The sequence below is a fragment of the Amblyraja radiata genome, chromosome 4 (genome assembly GCF_010909765.2).
Source record: "Amblyraja radiata isolate CabotCenter1 chromosome 4, sAmbRad1.1.pri, whole genome shotgun sequence".
NCBI classification, from domain to species: Eukaryota; Metazoa; Chordata; class Chondrichthyes; order Rajiformes; family Rajidae; genus Amblyraja; species Amblyraja radiata.
The window spans coordinates 40,269,644-40,283,838 of NC_045959.1; the positions used below are offsets into that span (position 1 = coordinate 40,269,644).

A 14,195-nucleotide genomic window follows, 5' to 3' on the forward strand; every position below is an offset into this window, starting at 1 on the left:
AAAGGGATACAAATCTTCGAATGCTGACATCTTGAAGCAAACACAGGGAGTGTTCAAATATTTCCATTGCATATCTACAAAAGGATAAAGATGAGATGATATTTCAAGTATTGTCAAAACTCTGTTATAGCCACTTGAGTTGGATGCCAGGCATTTGAAAAAAAAATCTTCAGATATCAACGTGATTAATTGGATATACAATTATAGTTATATAGCAAGAATCTCTTCAATCTTCTTAGGAGGTAGAGGTATTGTTGAGCTTTCTTTGTGATTGCATCGATGTGCCTTGGTCTTTCTAAAGTTGAGAGCAAGATTGGTGTTCTGGCACCATTCATAGAGTCATAGAGTAATACAGTGTGGTAACAGGCCCTTTGGTCCAACTTGCCCAACATGTCCCACCTACACTAGTCTCACCTGCCCGCCTTTGGTCCATATCCCTTCAAACCTGTCCTATCCATGAACCTATCTAACTTTTTCTTAAATGTTAGGGTATTCCCTGCCTCAACTACCTCCTCTGGCAGCTTATTCCATACATCCACCACCCTTTGTGTGAAAAAGTTACCCCTCAGATTCCTATTAAATCTTTTCCCCTTCATCTTAAACCTGTGTCTTCTGGTCCTCGATTCACCTACTCAATTATAACTTCAATCAAGTTATGAAATCCTACTCATCGTTACGCACCGTGATATCGTCTGTAAATTTATTAAAGATGACGTTGAAGACCAGCTGATCAGTTCAGGGCCAGCATGTTCAAGTCGGGAAAAAGGACAAGGATGGCAAAGTAAGGAATCCTTGGAAGATTAAATAGTTTGTAACTTTGGCCAAAAAATAAAAAGAAGCATATGTAAGATTCAAGAACTTGAAATTGGACAGGTTCTTTGAAGAATATAAAGAAAATAGGAAAGAGCACTAGCAGGGAATTGGGATGAGATAGATAGATGGATAGCCTTTATTGAGCAGATAGAGACCATGAAATGTCCTTAACAAGAATAATTAAAGAGAATCCCAAGGCATTTTATATATACAATAAAAACAAGAGGATAACTAGGAAGAGGGTTGGACCAGCCAAGGATAAAGGAGGGAATTGCTGCTTGGAGTCAGAGGATGTAGGTGAAGTACCAAATGTAGCAATGTTACAAAATTTTGAGATTTTAAAAATCAAGTCTAATTTATCCCATCAGATAAAGCATAAAAATAAGTTTAATTTGACACCTAATTCACTTTCATATCTCAAGTATTTAAAAAGTTATGGCCATTTTCATACTCGGAAATGAGCATCTTGTTCCCTATTGATTTTCTATGGACATAACAAAAAAGCTGTGATCATGAACAGTCAAAAGGCCATAACTTTCTTAAAAATTAAGAGAACTGAATGAAATTTTCAGTTATCATAGATTGAAGCATTCTGAAACAAATATAAAATAATCTTACTTGGATGACCTGAAATTAAAGCATATAATTAGTTAGTTACCTAATTGTAGCTAATTTCAGACTTCAATTACTAGATCTAAACATCTATCCATTTCTTAATAAATGATTAACATTTTTAAATAGCCTAAATGTCCAAATAATATTCACAAATAATTCACAATAAAACATGATTTTTAAATCTCATTTACATTAATTTATAGACCAAATGGAAGGAATTTAGTGCTCAATTGCTGTAAATAAATGCCCATTTAAATCAGCTTTCCAGTGGGTCCCTGTGGAACGCGCTGGTTTAGAACGTTCACATTGCGGTAGATTTGTGCCCCAAATGCCCAGAAAAATACTGCGGGATATAATGGGCCCAAAATGAGCTACTTGCAATATTAAACTTTGTATAAAGGGATCTTTAGAAGCCCTTTTTAATGTAAAAATAAGCTACATACCTTCTGTGGTTTGCTCTATGGGACCCTGCGGTTGCTGGCGGTCGCGGGTTTAGAGATTGATTTTTAAACTACTATAACTATTATACGAGGCCTTTAAAACTAATAATAGCTTTTGCGACGGGGTCTTCCAGCGATTTTTCGTTAATAATTAACTAGGCTGAACATCTTCGATTTGAACAGCCTAGAGAAAATCGCGTTTTAAACCCGCCCCCTCTAAACGGCGCCAAAATCGCGCACACCCGCAGCGACAGATTTTCAACAACGCTTCAGGTAGGCTTTGCAACATACCTACCAAATGAGTACCAAATCTCTTCCCTTGGTACTCCATCCCCCTTGCAACTAAAGCTAGTGTTCCATTACTCTTCATACTTATTTACAGTATCTGCCGTTTTAACTTTCCGCAATAGAAACGTATAGGTTCCTCAGTAGTTCCTCATCATTCATATAGTATTTTTCCTCATCTGCCAGATATTTCCCAATCATCATAATCATAATTATACTTTATTAGCCAAGTATGTTTTGCAACATATTTGATTTGCCATACAGTCGTACCAATAAAAAGCAACAGAACACACAAATTAACATTTTAACATAAACATTCACCATATTCCTCACTGATGGAAGGCAAAAAAAAGTTCAGTCACTTCCTACTTTGTCCTTCAGCGGTCGGGGGCCTCTAACCTTCCGTTGACGGGACGATCTTACTCCCGCAGCCAGCAGCGGGCCTCCTCATTGGGGTGATCAAGCTCCTGCATCGGGGGGGAATCTCAGCTCCCCTACGCCAGGCGATCTACCCCGGGTCGGGGCTACTCGAACGCGTGCGGCTTTTGGAGCTTCCCGACGTTGGTCTCTTACCCGAGACTGCGAGCTCGCGATGGTAAAGTCCGCAGGCTGCGGTTGGAGCGTCGATCCCAGGCAAGAAATTGGCTCCGATGGTAAGTCCACGCCCCGCGTTGGGTCTCAGTCAGTCCCGAGCAAGGCCTCCAGCACCACGACGTTAGGCCACAGAGCGACCAGAGATACGATCCGGAAAACAATCGCATCTCCGGCAAGGTAAGAGATTGAAAAAAGTTTCCCCCAACATCCTCCCCCACTCCCCACATAAAACAAACCAGAGAACATTAACACATACATTTTAAGCACACTAAAAATAATAAAAGGGACATACAGACTGTTGGCGAGGTTGCCATTGAAGCGCCACACGGTAGTTAATCCATTTAACCCATCGTTAGCCTTTGAGATGTTTTGCATCATCCTCGCAACTTGTTTTCCTTTCTGTCTTTTTGACTCGTTATTGGAGTCACTAATATAGTTTTCATAGAGTTGTGGCTCTAGACATGAACCAAATGACCAATTTATCCAGACTCTCTGTTTTTTGTAAATTAACCAATCCTGCATCTCTTTTCATATATATCACATGCGTCACCAGGAATTCTTATGCAACAACTTTTATGAGCCCAGTGTGTTTAAAGTGGAAGGTACACAAAAAAGCTGGAGAAACTCAGCGGGTGCAGCAGCATCTATGGAGCGAAGGAAAAAGGCAACGTTTCGGGCCGAAACCCTTCTTCAGACTGATCAGGGGTGGGGGGGCGGGGAGAAGAAAGGAAAAAGGAGGAGGAGCCGAAGTCTGGGGGATGGGAGGAGACAGCAGGAGGGCTGAGGAAGGGGAGGAGACAGCAAGGACTAACAAAATTGGGAGAATTCAGTGTTCATGCCCCCAGGATGCAGACTCCCCAAGCTGTTCCTCCAATTTCCGGTGTTGCTTGCTCTGGCCATGGAGGCGACCCAGGACAGAGAGGTCGGATACGGAGTGGGAGGGGGAGTTGAAGTGCTGAGCCAGGTTGGTTATTGCGGACCGAGCGGAGGTGTTCGGCTTGGTCTCACCGATATAGATCTGCTGACATCTAGAGCAGCGGATGCAATAGATGAGGTTGGAGGAGATGCAGGTAAAGCTCTGTCGCACCTGGAACGACTGCTTGGGTCCTTGAATGGAGTCGAGGGGGGAGGTAAAGGGACAAGTGTTGCATTTCTTGCGGTTGCAAGGGAAAGTGCCCGGGGAGGGGGTGGTACGGGAGGGAAGGGAAGAATTGACAAGGGAGTTATGGAGGGAGCGGTCTTTGCGGAAGACAGATATAGGGGGGAGATGGGAAGATGTGGCGAGTGGTGGGGTCACGTTGGAGGTGGCGAAACTGACATGGATTACTTGTATGTGACGGCTGGTCGGGTGAAAGGTGAAGACTAGGGGGACTCTGCCCTTGTTGCGAGTGGAGGGATGGGGAGAGAGAGCAGTGTTGCGGGGTATGGAAGAGACCCTGGTGCGAGCCTCATCTATGGTGGAGGAGGGGAACCCCCGTTCCCTGAAGAATGAGGACATTTCAGATGCCCTGGTGTGGAACGCCTCATCCTGGGAGCAGATGCGGTGTAGACGGAGGAATTGGGAGTAGGGGATGGAGTCCTTACAGGAAGCAGGGTGGGAAGAAGTGTAGTCCAGATAGCCATGGGAGTCAGTAGGTTTATAGTGGATGTCAGTCAGAAGTCTATCACCTGCAATGGAGATAGTGAGGTCAAGGAATGGTAGGGAAGTGTCGGAAATGGTCCAGGTGTTTAAAGTGGATTTGGGAAGCAGGATCTCAATGATTTTATATAGTTATGCAACTTTTACTGGATGGATATTGGAAATCCAAATGGATCCAAATACATTGACTTATCTCCCTTTTGCTATCTGGCTCAAAGAACTATAAAACATTTGTAAAAAACATTATTTTTCATGAGGCCATGTTGACTTAATTATACAGTAAAACCCGGATAATCCAGCAGCCGTGGACAATCAGTGTGCCTGACTGGCAGATTCCAGATTATTGGATATTATTCCTATTACTCCAGCACACTTTTAATTCACGTTTTTTAATATGTTGTGAAGTAGTATAATGCATTTTCCAGTGAACCCAGTGAGTTTCAGGAAGTGTGGGAATGGGGCTTAGTGTATTTAAAGGGATCGTGACAAAGATGCCCCAGTGGTTTAAGGTGATTGTGGGGATGTATAGGGCTCTGGTGAGACCACATCTGGAGTATTGTGTACAGTTTTGGTCTCCTAATTTGAGGAAGGACATCCTTGTGATTGAGGCAGTGCAGCGTAGGTTCACGAGATTGATCCCTGGGATGGCGGGACTGTCATATGAGGAAAGATTGAAAAGACTAGGCTTGTATTCACTGGAGTTTCGAAGGATGAGGGGGATCTTATAGAAACATATAAAATTATAAAAGGACTGGACAAGCTAGATGCAGGAAAAATGTTCCCAATGTTGGGTGAGCCCAGAACCAGGGGCCACAGTCTTAGAATAAAGGGGAGATCTGTAGATTGGTTTATGCATGAGAACCAATCATAGTATAATAGCATCACTAACCCCACCCTACTGTACGATTTATACTAACACCCATTTCCTACACTGGTCAGTCTAGGAAGCGGTCACGATGTGCTAACAACTAACAACCTGCTGTACCGCTATAATATGAATACTGATTAAAGATGATCTTGAACCTCAGATTGTGTTCTTTGGCTATTTACAAGGTCATTTAAGACTGAGGTGAGAAAAAACTTTTTCACCCAGAGAGTTGTGAATTTGTGTAATTCCTTGCCACAGAGCGCAGTGGAGGCCAAGTCACTGGATGGATTTAAGAGAGAGTTAGATAGCGCTCTCGGGGCTAGTGGAGTCAAGGGATATGGGGAGAAGGCAGGCACGGGTTATTGATAGGGGACGATCAGCCATGATCACAATGAATGGCGGTGCTGGCTCGAAGGGCCGAATGGCCTCCTCCTCCACCTATTTTCTATGATACTATGTTTCCGTGGATGGGTCCACAGTGTGTTTAAAATGAATGTGGGAATACGGCTCAGTTGATATAGTGGTAATGGTAACAGGGCTCCAGTGGGTCTAGAGTAGCTAGGAGACCCCAGTTTCTTTAAAGTGGGTGTGGGGACCGGGATTTCAATGAGATTAAAGTGACTGTGCCAGTGGAGCCCCAGTGTGTTCCCAGTGGGAACCAGGCCCCTGCCATGTTCAAAGTGAGTGTGGGAACCAATCAGCTGGATGCTGAACCACTGAGACTTCTGAACAATGACATAGTGGATTATTGGCATTTTATTTTAAAACATAGAACAAAGAGCAGTACAGTGAACAAGAACAGGCACTTCGGCCCGCAATGTCTCTGCGGAACATGATGCCTAGACAAACTCCTGTCTGCCTGCACATAATCCATATCCCTCCTTTCCCTGCATATCCATGTGCCTATCCAAAAGTCTCTAATGCCACTGTTGCATTTGCCTCAACCACCGCTCCCAGCTGCTCATTCCAGACACTCACCACCCTCTGTAATAACTTGCCCTGCTCATCTCCTTGAAGCTTTGCCCTTCTCACCTTAAAGCTATGCCCTCTTGTCCTTGATCTTTCTGTTCTTTGCACTTCCCATAATTTTATATATTTCTATAAGGTGTTCCCGCAAACTCTGGCTTGTCCCACCTCTCTCTGTAGCATACACCTCCTAATCCAGGCATTATTCTGGTAAACCTCCTTTCTACCCTTTCCAAAGCTTCCACATCCTTCCTATCTAATGGGGCAACCAGACTGAACACATATTCAGAATGCGGCCTAAAGCCCCTGTCCCACTTAACGTATCCTTGGCACGCTAATTTCGCGACCTCGTGGTCGCTTTGAGGCGTGACGGTCCCGCGAAGGTCGTGCGCGACCATGCGCTCGCATAGCCGTCTGGAGCGCGTGACGTCATTTGAAGATGGACACAAAATGCTGGAGTAACTCAGCAGGACCGGCAGCATCTCTGGAGAAAAGGAATGGGTGACGTTTCTGGTCGAGACTATTCTTCAGTCTGAAAGAAGGGTCTTGCCCGAAATGTCTTGCCCGAAACATCACCCGTAAATCTAAAGATTTACTTCCAGAGCCTGTTCCAAAGCCAGAAGTGTACGACTGAGAACACTAGAGAATGCTTCATAGTCACGTAGATGAAGTACTCACGTGGCGTGTTCGGAAGTAGCTGAGAAAAATTACATGTCTAAACCAGATTCTTTTTCAGCTCTTGCAAAGTAATAATTGTCAACAATTAACAGCAATGAAATACCAAGACGGTAGGAATTGATAGGATCTCCCATTTCTTTTGGGAGAATAGGGAAAGGAATATAAGGAAATGTGATATAAGAAAATTGCAGAGACAAATAACATGATTTCAAAAAAGCACTAAAACAGCTCAATAATTGAAACATAAGGGACCAAAAGGAATGGACGGACTTAAACCAATGGAGAAATCATTATTGAGGCTGAAAGCTGACAAGTCCCTTGAATGTAATGACCTCCATCCTCAGAAGATACATAGATAATAAGCACGTTGGTTGTGATGTAAAGTTCCCAGGCTATTGGAAAGGTCCCAATGGTTTGGAAATCAGGAAACAAAGGTGGCAGAAACAGCAAACTGTTGCCAATCCTGTCATTGGGAAAATGCTAGAATCTGTTATTAACAAAGTAAAAACAGAACATTTAGAAAGTAATAATAAAATTATGTACAGAAGGATCTTGGGGTCCAAGTCCATAATTCCCTGAAAGTGGCAACACAAGTATATAGAGTGGTAAAGAAGACATATCGTATGCTTACCTACATTGGTCGGGGCACTGTATATATGTACACAGTGGCCGGAACCAGAATTTCGGGCGATTTCCGACAAAGTGGAAACGCTGATTGCGCACCGATTTTTAAAAAAAATTCTCGGGATTTTTTTCTTACTCTGGGGGGGAAAAGGGGGGGGTGCGGTCGCACCCAACGCACCCCCCCTTCGGACGGCCATGACTCTACCCTGTTAGTCCAGGTGAAGGGACTCAACCCGGAGCATTGATCATCCATTTCCTTCCCCAGATGCTGCCTGACCCACTGATTTACTCAGCAGCTCTTATTCAACTCTATACCATTGAATAACTCCAGTTCTGCATGTAGTGGCCTTGTGTGATTTTCTTTCCTTTCAGTACTGGTATCCAAGGTACCAAATTGGTCTCATCAGAGGTATTCCAGCTATTTCTCTAGCTGAGTGGTTCTCCGTTTTCATGATGTACGGTGACCAGCTCCCCAGTGAGTGGATTAACACTGCATTCTCTTTATGTCACTGTGGATAAACTAATTTTAAGGATGGATGTGCACGCTCCAATCAGACCCACAGGAGTTTCTTTGGCAATCCCGGAGTATTGCCAGACGTGTTTTCAGCAAACCCCACACTAGAACTAGCTGCGGAGGTGAAGCCTAAGCCATGAATGTACCAAAAGGGGGTTGTTCGCTCTATGTTTTTTTTGGAATACAGTTGCTATTATTGCAAGTATCAGGATATTTTTCAAGATTGGGCATTGATCCCAAGGCCCGCAATTATTGCTCATCTTTAATTACCCTTGTGAAAGTGATGGTCGAAACCTTGTGAAAGTGATGGTCGAAAGTGAAAGTGGGACGTATCACTGATGGGGATGAGTCAGAGTACAGAAGAGAGATCGATCAACTGTCCATATGGTGCCAGCGCAATAACCTGGCCCTCAACACCAGCAAAACCAAGGAACTGATTGTGGACTTTGGAAGGAGTAGGAGGGGGACCCACAGCCCCATTTATATCAACGGGTCGATGGTTGAAAGGGTCAAGAACTTCAAATTCCTGGGCGTGCACATCTCTGAAGATCTTTCCTGGTCCGAGAACACTAACGCAATTATCAAAAAAGCTCATCAGCGCCTCTACTTCCTGAGAAGATTACGGAGAGTCGGTTTGTCAAGGAAGACTCTCTCTAACTTCTACAGGTGCACAGTAGAGAGCATGCTGACCGGTTGCATCGTGGCTTGGTTCGGCAATTTGAGCGCCCTGGAGAGGAAAAGACTACAAAAAGTAGTAAACACTGCCCAGTCCATCATCGGCTCTGACCTTCCTTCCATCGAGGGGATTTATCGCAGTCGCTGCCTCAAAAAGGCTGGCAGTATCATCAAAGACCCACACCATCCTGGCCACACACTCATCTCCCTGCTACCTTCAGGTAGAAGGTACAGGAGCCTGAAGACTGCAACAACCAGGTTCAGGAATAGCTACTTCCCCACAGCCATCAGGCTATTAAATCTGGCTCGGACAAAACTCTGATTATTAATAACCACTTTCTGCTATTTGCACTTTATCAGTTTATTTATTCATGTGTGTGTATATTTATATCATGGTATATGGACACATTTATCTGTTTTGTAGTAAATGCCTACTATTTTCTGTGTGCTTAAGCAAAGCAAGAATTTCATTGTCCTATACAGGGACACATGACAATAAACTCACTTGAACTTGAACTTGGTCATCTACTTTCCTGATGTTGAAATCATTATATGTGGCTACGTTATTGCGAGAGTTTACTATATTTCCAAGTCAGGTTGGTGTGTGGACTGGAGAGGAGCTTGCAGATGATGGTCTGATCATGGACTTGTTAACCATCCCTCTTTAACAATAGAGCTGGCAGCAGCTTTCAGAACGGCCTGTGCAAGTAATTACAGCATTTTGAAGATGACACGTACTGCAGCTACTGTGCTGTGGTGGTGGAGACAATGAATACTTAGGGTAATGCATATTGTGCAAACTAAATAGGAAGGTGTTAAATTCCTGACGTTGCCTGAACTGTGCATATCCAGCGGAGTGGAGAATATTCCATCACACTCAATCAGGCAATTGATGAAATAATCCAGCAAATTCTTAAAAACAAAGGAGAGTGTACGGGTGAGATGATTTTGGGTGAACCAGACGTTTGAGCAGTGTATCCTGACCAGGAGACTTTGGTGATTGATATGTGCATTAATAATGGCTTGTATAATTAACATAGCATTTTTTCCAGGATGATGTGGCCTATTATATGCTGTGTTTGTTTAGCACGCAGATAATTCTGTACAGACAATATTTCCAGCCACGGTATTGTTTTAACGGAGAAATGTTTTAACAGTCTTTGTTTCTGTTTACAGGAAGTATGGGTCTTTATACAGGCTGGAAGTAGTTGCTGATCCTGTCTGCTTTGTTTTTGTTTAATGTAGAAACTTCTCTGAGGAAAGGGAGATGGACAAAGTAACTGCAGCAATGGTCCTGACTAGCCTGTCCACCAGCCCGCTGGTCCGCAGCCCTCCCCCCGCAGTGCGTGTGGCGGGTAAGCCATTAAAGTTACATGTGATCAAAATGTCTAAGGTAGACAAAAATATTGGAGAAACTCAGCGAGTGAGGCAGCATCTATGGAGCGAAGGAATAGGTGCCGTTTCAGGTCGAGACCCTACTTCAGACTGAAGAAGGGTCTCGACCCGAAAATGTCACCTATTCCTTTGCTCCATAGATGCTGCCTCACCCGCTGAGTTTCTCCAGCATTTTTGTCTACCTTCCATTTTTCCAGCATCTGCAGTTCTTTCTTAAACATCAATATGTCAAATGTAGAATTGTTTATAAAAGGGTCCTTTCAGTAAAGCCAGATTCAATTTGCGACTTCTAACTTAATTAAGGAATAGTTTTTATATTGCACATGATGCTTAAGGGGATGATGGGTTAATTTCGTGGGCAGCTCTTCCTGAGTGGTGTGCCTCCTCACATGACGGTTCTGCAAATTACAGAATTAGGCACGGATGCCAAGGGCATGCAGAGCTTTCCATTTTCCGGTGGTTAAATTGAATGAACTGGAAATGTGGCATATTGATGGCTGTCTGTCACCCAAACATCTGGCCCATTAGAGAGAAGGAACTTGGATTTATATAAGGAAAAGATATAGGTAACTGCAGATAGGTCAGAATCTTGAGTAACGTCGGCACTTTACATGCTAATGGCATGTTGGCCTTCATAACAAGAGGAGTTGAGTATAGGAGCAAAGAGGTCCTTCTGCCGTTGTACGATGATGAGACCACACCTGGAGTATTGTGTGCAGTTTTGATCTCCAAATTTGAGGCAAGACATTCTTGCTATTGAGGGAGTGCAGCGTAGGTTGACGAAGTTAATTCCCGGGATGGCGGGACTGTCATGTGTTGAAAGAATGGAGCAACTGGGCTTGTGTACACTGGAATTTGGAAGGATGAGAGGGAATCTTATTGAAATATATGATTATTAAGGGATTGGACACGCTAGAGACAGGATACATGTTGGGGGAGTCCAGAATCAGGGGCTACAGTTTAAGAATAAGGGGTAGGCTATTTAGAATGATGAGGAAAAACGTGTGAATCTGTGGAAATCTCTGCCTCAGAAGGCAGTGGAGGCCGATTCTCTGGATGCTTTCAAGAGAGAGTTAGATAGAGCTCTTAAAGATAGCGGAGTCAAGGGATATGGGGAGAAGGCAGGAACGGGGTACTAATTACGGATGATCTGCCTTGATCACAGTGAATGGCGGTGCTGGCTCGAGGGGCCGAAAAGGCGTACTCCTGCACCTACTGTCTATTGTCTATTGTCATTTTATGTTTTGCTGAGTCGGACGAAGGTTCCCGACGGAATCGTGACCTGTCCATTCACTCCACAGATGCTGCCTGACCAGCTCAGTTACACCAGCACTTTGTGTTTTGCTTGAATTTATATAATGACATGCACAACCTCGAGTTGTCCCAAAGCATGTTACCCATTGAAAGTATTTTTAAAGTGTACTCACTTTGGCAAGAAACAGCATTTGTCCGTAGATCTATGCCGCTGGACAAAAGGCCGGATAAGATGAACCGGGAGGGGGAGGGGGTCTTACCTTCCGTGTCATCGAGGTTGGCTGCGGGAGGCATCCCCTGGCGAACGAGTGCTAGAGAGGGCCAGGCGTGGAGAGGGACGACGGTTCGCGGGACGGCCGGAATAGAGGCGACGGCTGTAATGAATCTTTGTGGCCAGATGCAGCTGGGACAGCAAAATGGCGACAAAATAGCACCTCTCGCAGAGGGACTCGGTGGGCTGATTGGGGCATTGTGCTTATGTACGGGGATAGACTTGCTGAGCTGTCTGCTAAAATGTATTCCACTGTACCTGGCACATGAGGCAATAAAGATGCCATTGAACCATACAGCGGATGCTGAACCAGACGGTAACTCTGCATACAGCAATAGGATAAGGCAGGATTAATAAATAATCAATAAGTACATTACAAAAATATAAAATAAGGAAGTTGAATCAGAGCATCTCAATTGAATATTGGTCAGAGGCACTGAGGAAATAGAGTAAAGTCCTGTACACTCTGTAACCATCCACATACAACATTTTTATATGATCCAAGAGGAAATTATGTGGTCATTATACTGTGTAATGAGGCTAAATACAAAAGGAGGTCACTAATCAGGAACATGCTGGCAACAGAACTATCATAGAAAGCATTTATGAATGGTGCTTACATAAATTCAGGTTATTTCTCTCTAAAGTGTAATTTTCTATTATCCTATTACATACATACTGATTATGTGTCATTTTCATGCACTTATAGTGCACTCAGGGAAACAGGAAAATTTTCATTCCCAACACTGTTAAATGGGACATACTTATTTTCTTATTCAGAATATTTGAGTAGACCTAAACTGCATTTCTACCATTCTGTCTGACTAATCTCAGGTAGAACCTGCTGAACGGCAGCTGGTTCTCTACTGATTAATGAGGCCTTGTGCTACGCAGGGTCTTTCTCTCAGTAAGTAACTGGCTCTGCCCTGAATGGTCTTGTCAGTGTATGAGCCCTGGTACCCAGGATCATTGTTAGTCATGGCAACACTCCACATTAGCAGATATGCCGGTTATTTTCACCTGGATAGTAAAGTGAAAGAGTGAGTCATGTGCCTGTTGTAGAACATAATTGCTTTTCATTTTCGCACCCAATCTCCTTTCTTATTCTTCAGACTAAGTCTGAAGAAGGGTTCCGACTCGAAACGTCACCCATCCTTTTTATCCAGAGATGCTGCCTGATCCACTGAGTTACTCCAGCACTCTGTGTCTATCTTCGGTGTCATTTCTAGGCTTGGATCCATGCTGTCCCAGAGCCCTGAGATCACAGCTTTCATCCCGTGCCCCACTCTCGATCAGTGCACATCCCGAGTGGGAAATGAATAGAAAGGAGGATGGGAAAAGAGGTAGGGGGGGGAAAATAAAAAAGTAAACATGTTCTACAAGAGGTAGACGATTGACTCCTTCACCATCCAGGTGAAAATCACCATGTTCTGATAGAGATGATAATTGAAAAAACATCACTGGTTTCAGCAACATATTGTATATATATACAGGAAGCTTTGGTATAAATGATGCATCTGATGAATGATAATTTCTGCTGCATTTTGTGGCACAGATCAGAATGGTTCTTGGAAGGAGCTGACTAACATGTCATCGAGCTACAGCAGCAGTGGCAACTGGAGCTGGGGGGCCCCGAGTGACCAGTCAAACCCATCGACGCCATCACCTCCCTTATCGGCTGACAGCTTCAAACCTTTCCGTGCAACTGTGCAGCAAGACGACAGCATCGATGAGGCAGAATCCAGCAACCTGATGTTTGATGAACCCATTCCGAGGAAGAGAAAGGTATATAGAAATTATCTCACCTGCTGCTCCCAGTTCTTCCTCTCACTTATCCACCTTGAACTTGCAAACAAACAACTCAACTCTCGAAATATTTTCCTGGGCAAAGACTCTGAGCTTCTTTCTAACAGTTTGAGACCTGCTCTTTGTGGATTGGAAGCGATCAATAGTTATCGAGACACATGTTAAAATTGCTCACAATATCCAACATGTGGTCTTATCAGCACCTTATAGAGCCTCAGCATTACATCCCTGTTTTTGTATACAACCCCTCTTGAAATAAATGCTAGACTTGAGTTTGCTTTCTTTGCTACCGGTTCGACTTTCAAATTAACATTTTGGGAATCCTGTACCAGCACTCCCAAGTCCCTTTGCATCTCCAATTTCTGGATTCTCTCCCCATTTAGAAAATAGTCCACACCTTTATTCCTGCAACCAAAATGCATGACTCCACACTTTGCTACACTATATTCCATCTGCTAGTTGTTTCAACGAGGTCCAGTATTGACTGGAACTCAAGCCTTTGTAGCGATTGCTTCCAAGACCAAAGTTTAAAAAAACTATATATATTTAGAGGTTCTCTACACCATCGCTGGACAGGAGAGATGCATTCCAACTATTTAGGTGGAAGTGTACCAGCCTTGAGTTATTTCAACTTCCTGCCTGTTTTTACACCAAGTATAGACCTCATCTCTCCTGTCAAGCCCAGGAAAATAAAAGGTGCAGCTGCAAATCTGTGGAGCAGCCGTGGGACTTATTGCCCACTGCTGCCGAGATCCAAA

General features: G+C 43.8%; 1 protein-coding gene across 1 annotated transcript in view; it reads left to right on the forward strand.

The window, feature by feature from the left end:
• znf704 (zinc finger protein 704) overlaps window positions 1-14,195 on the forward strand; it is a 144,911-nt gene that overhangs the window by 97,866 nt on the left and 32,850 nt on the right. The window contains exons 3-4 of the mRNA XM_033019230.1: window positions 9,957-10,066; window positions 13,187-13,416. Of these exons, the coding sequence (XP_032875121.1) occupies window positions 9,957-10,066; window positions 13,187-13,416 (340 nt within the window). The remainder of the gene's footprint in view (window positions 1-9,956; window positions 10,067-13,186; window positions 13,417-14,195) is intronic.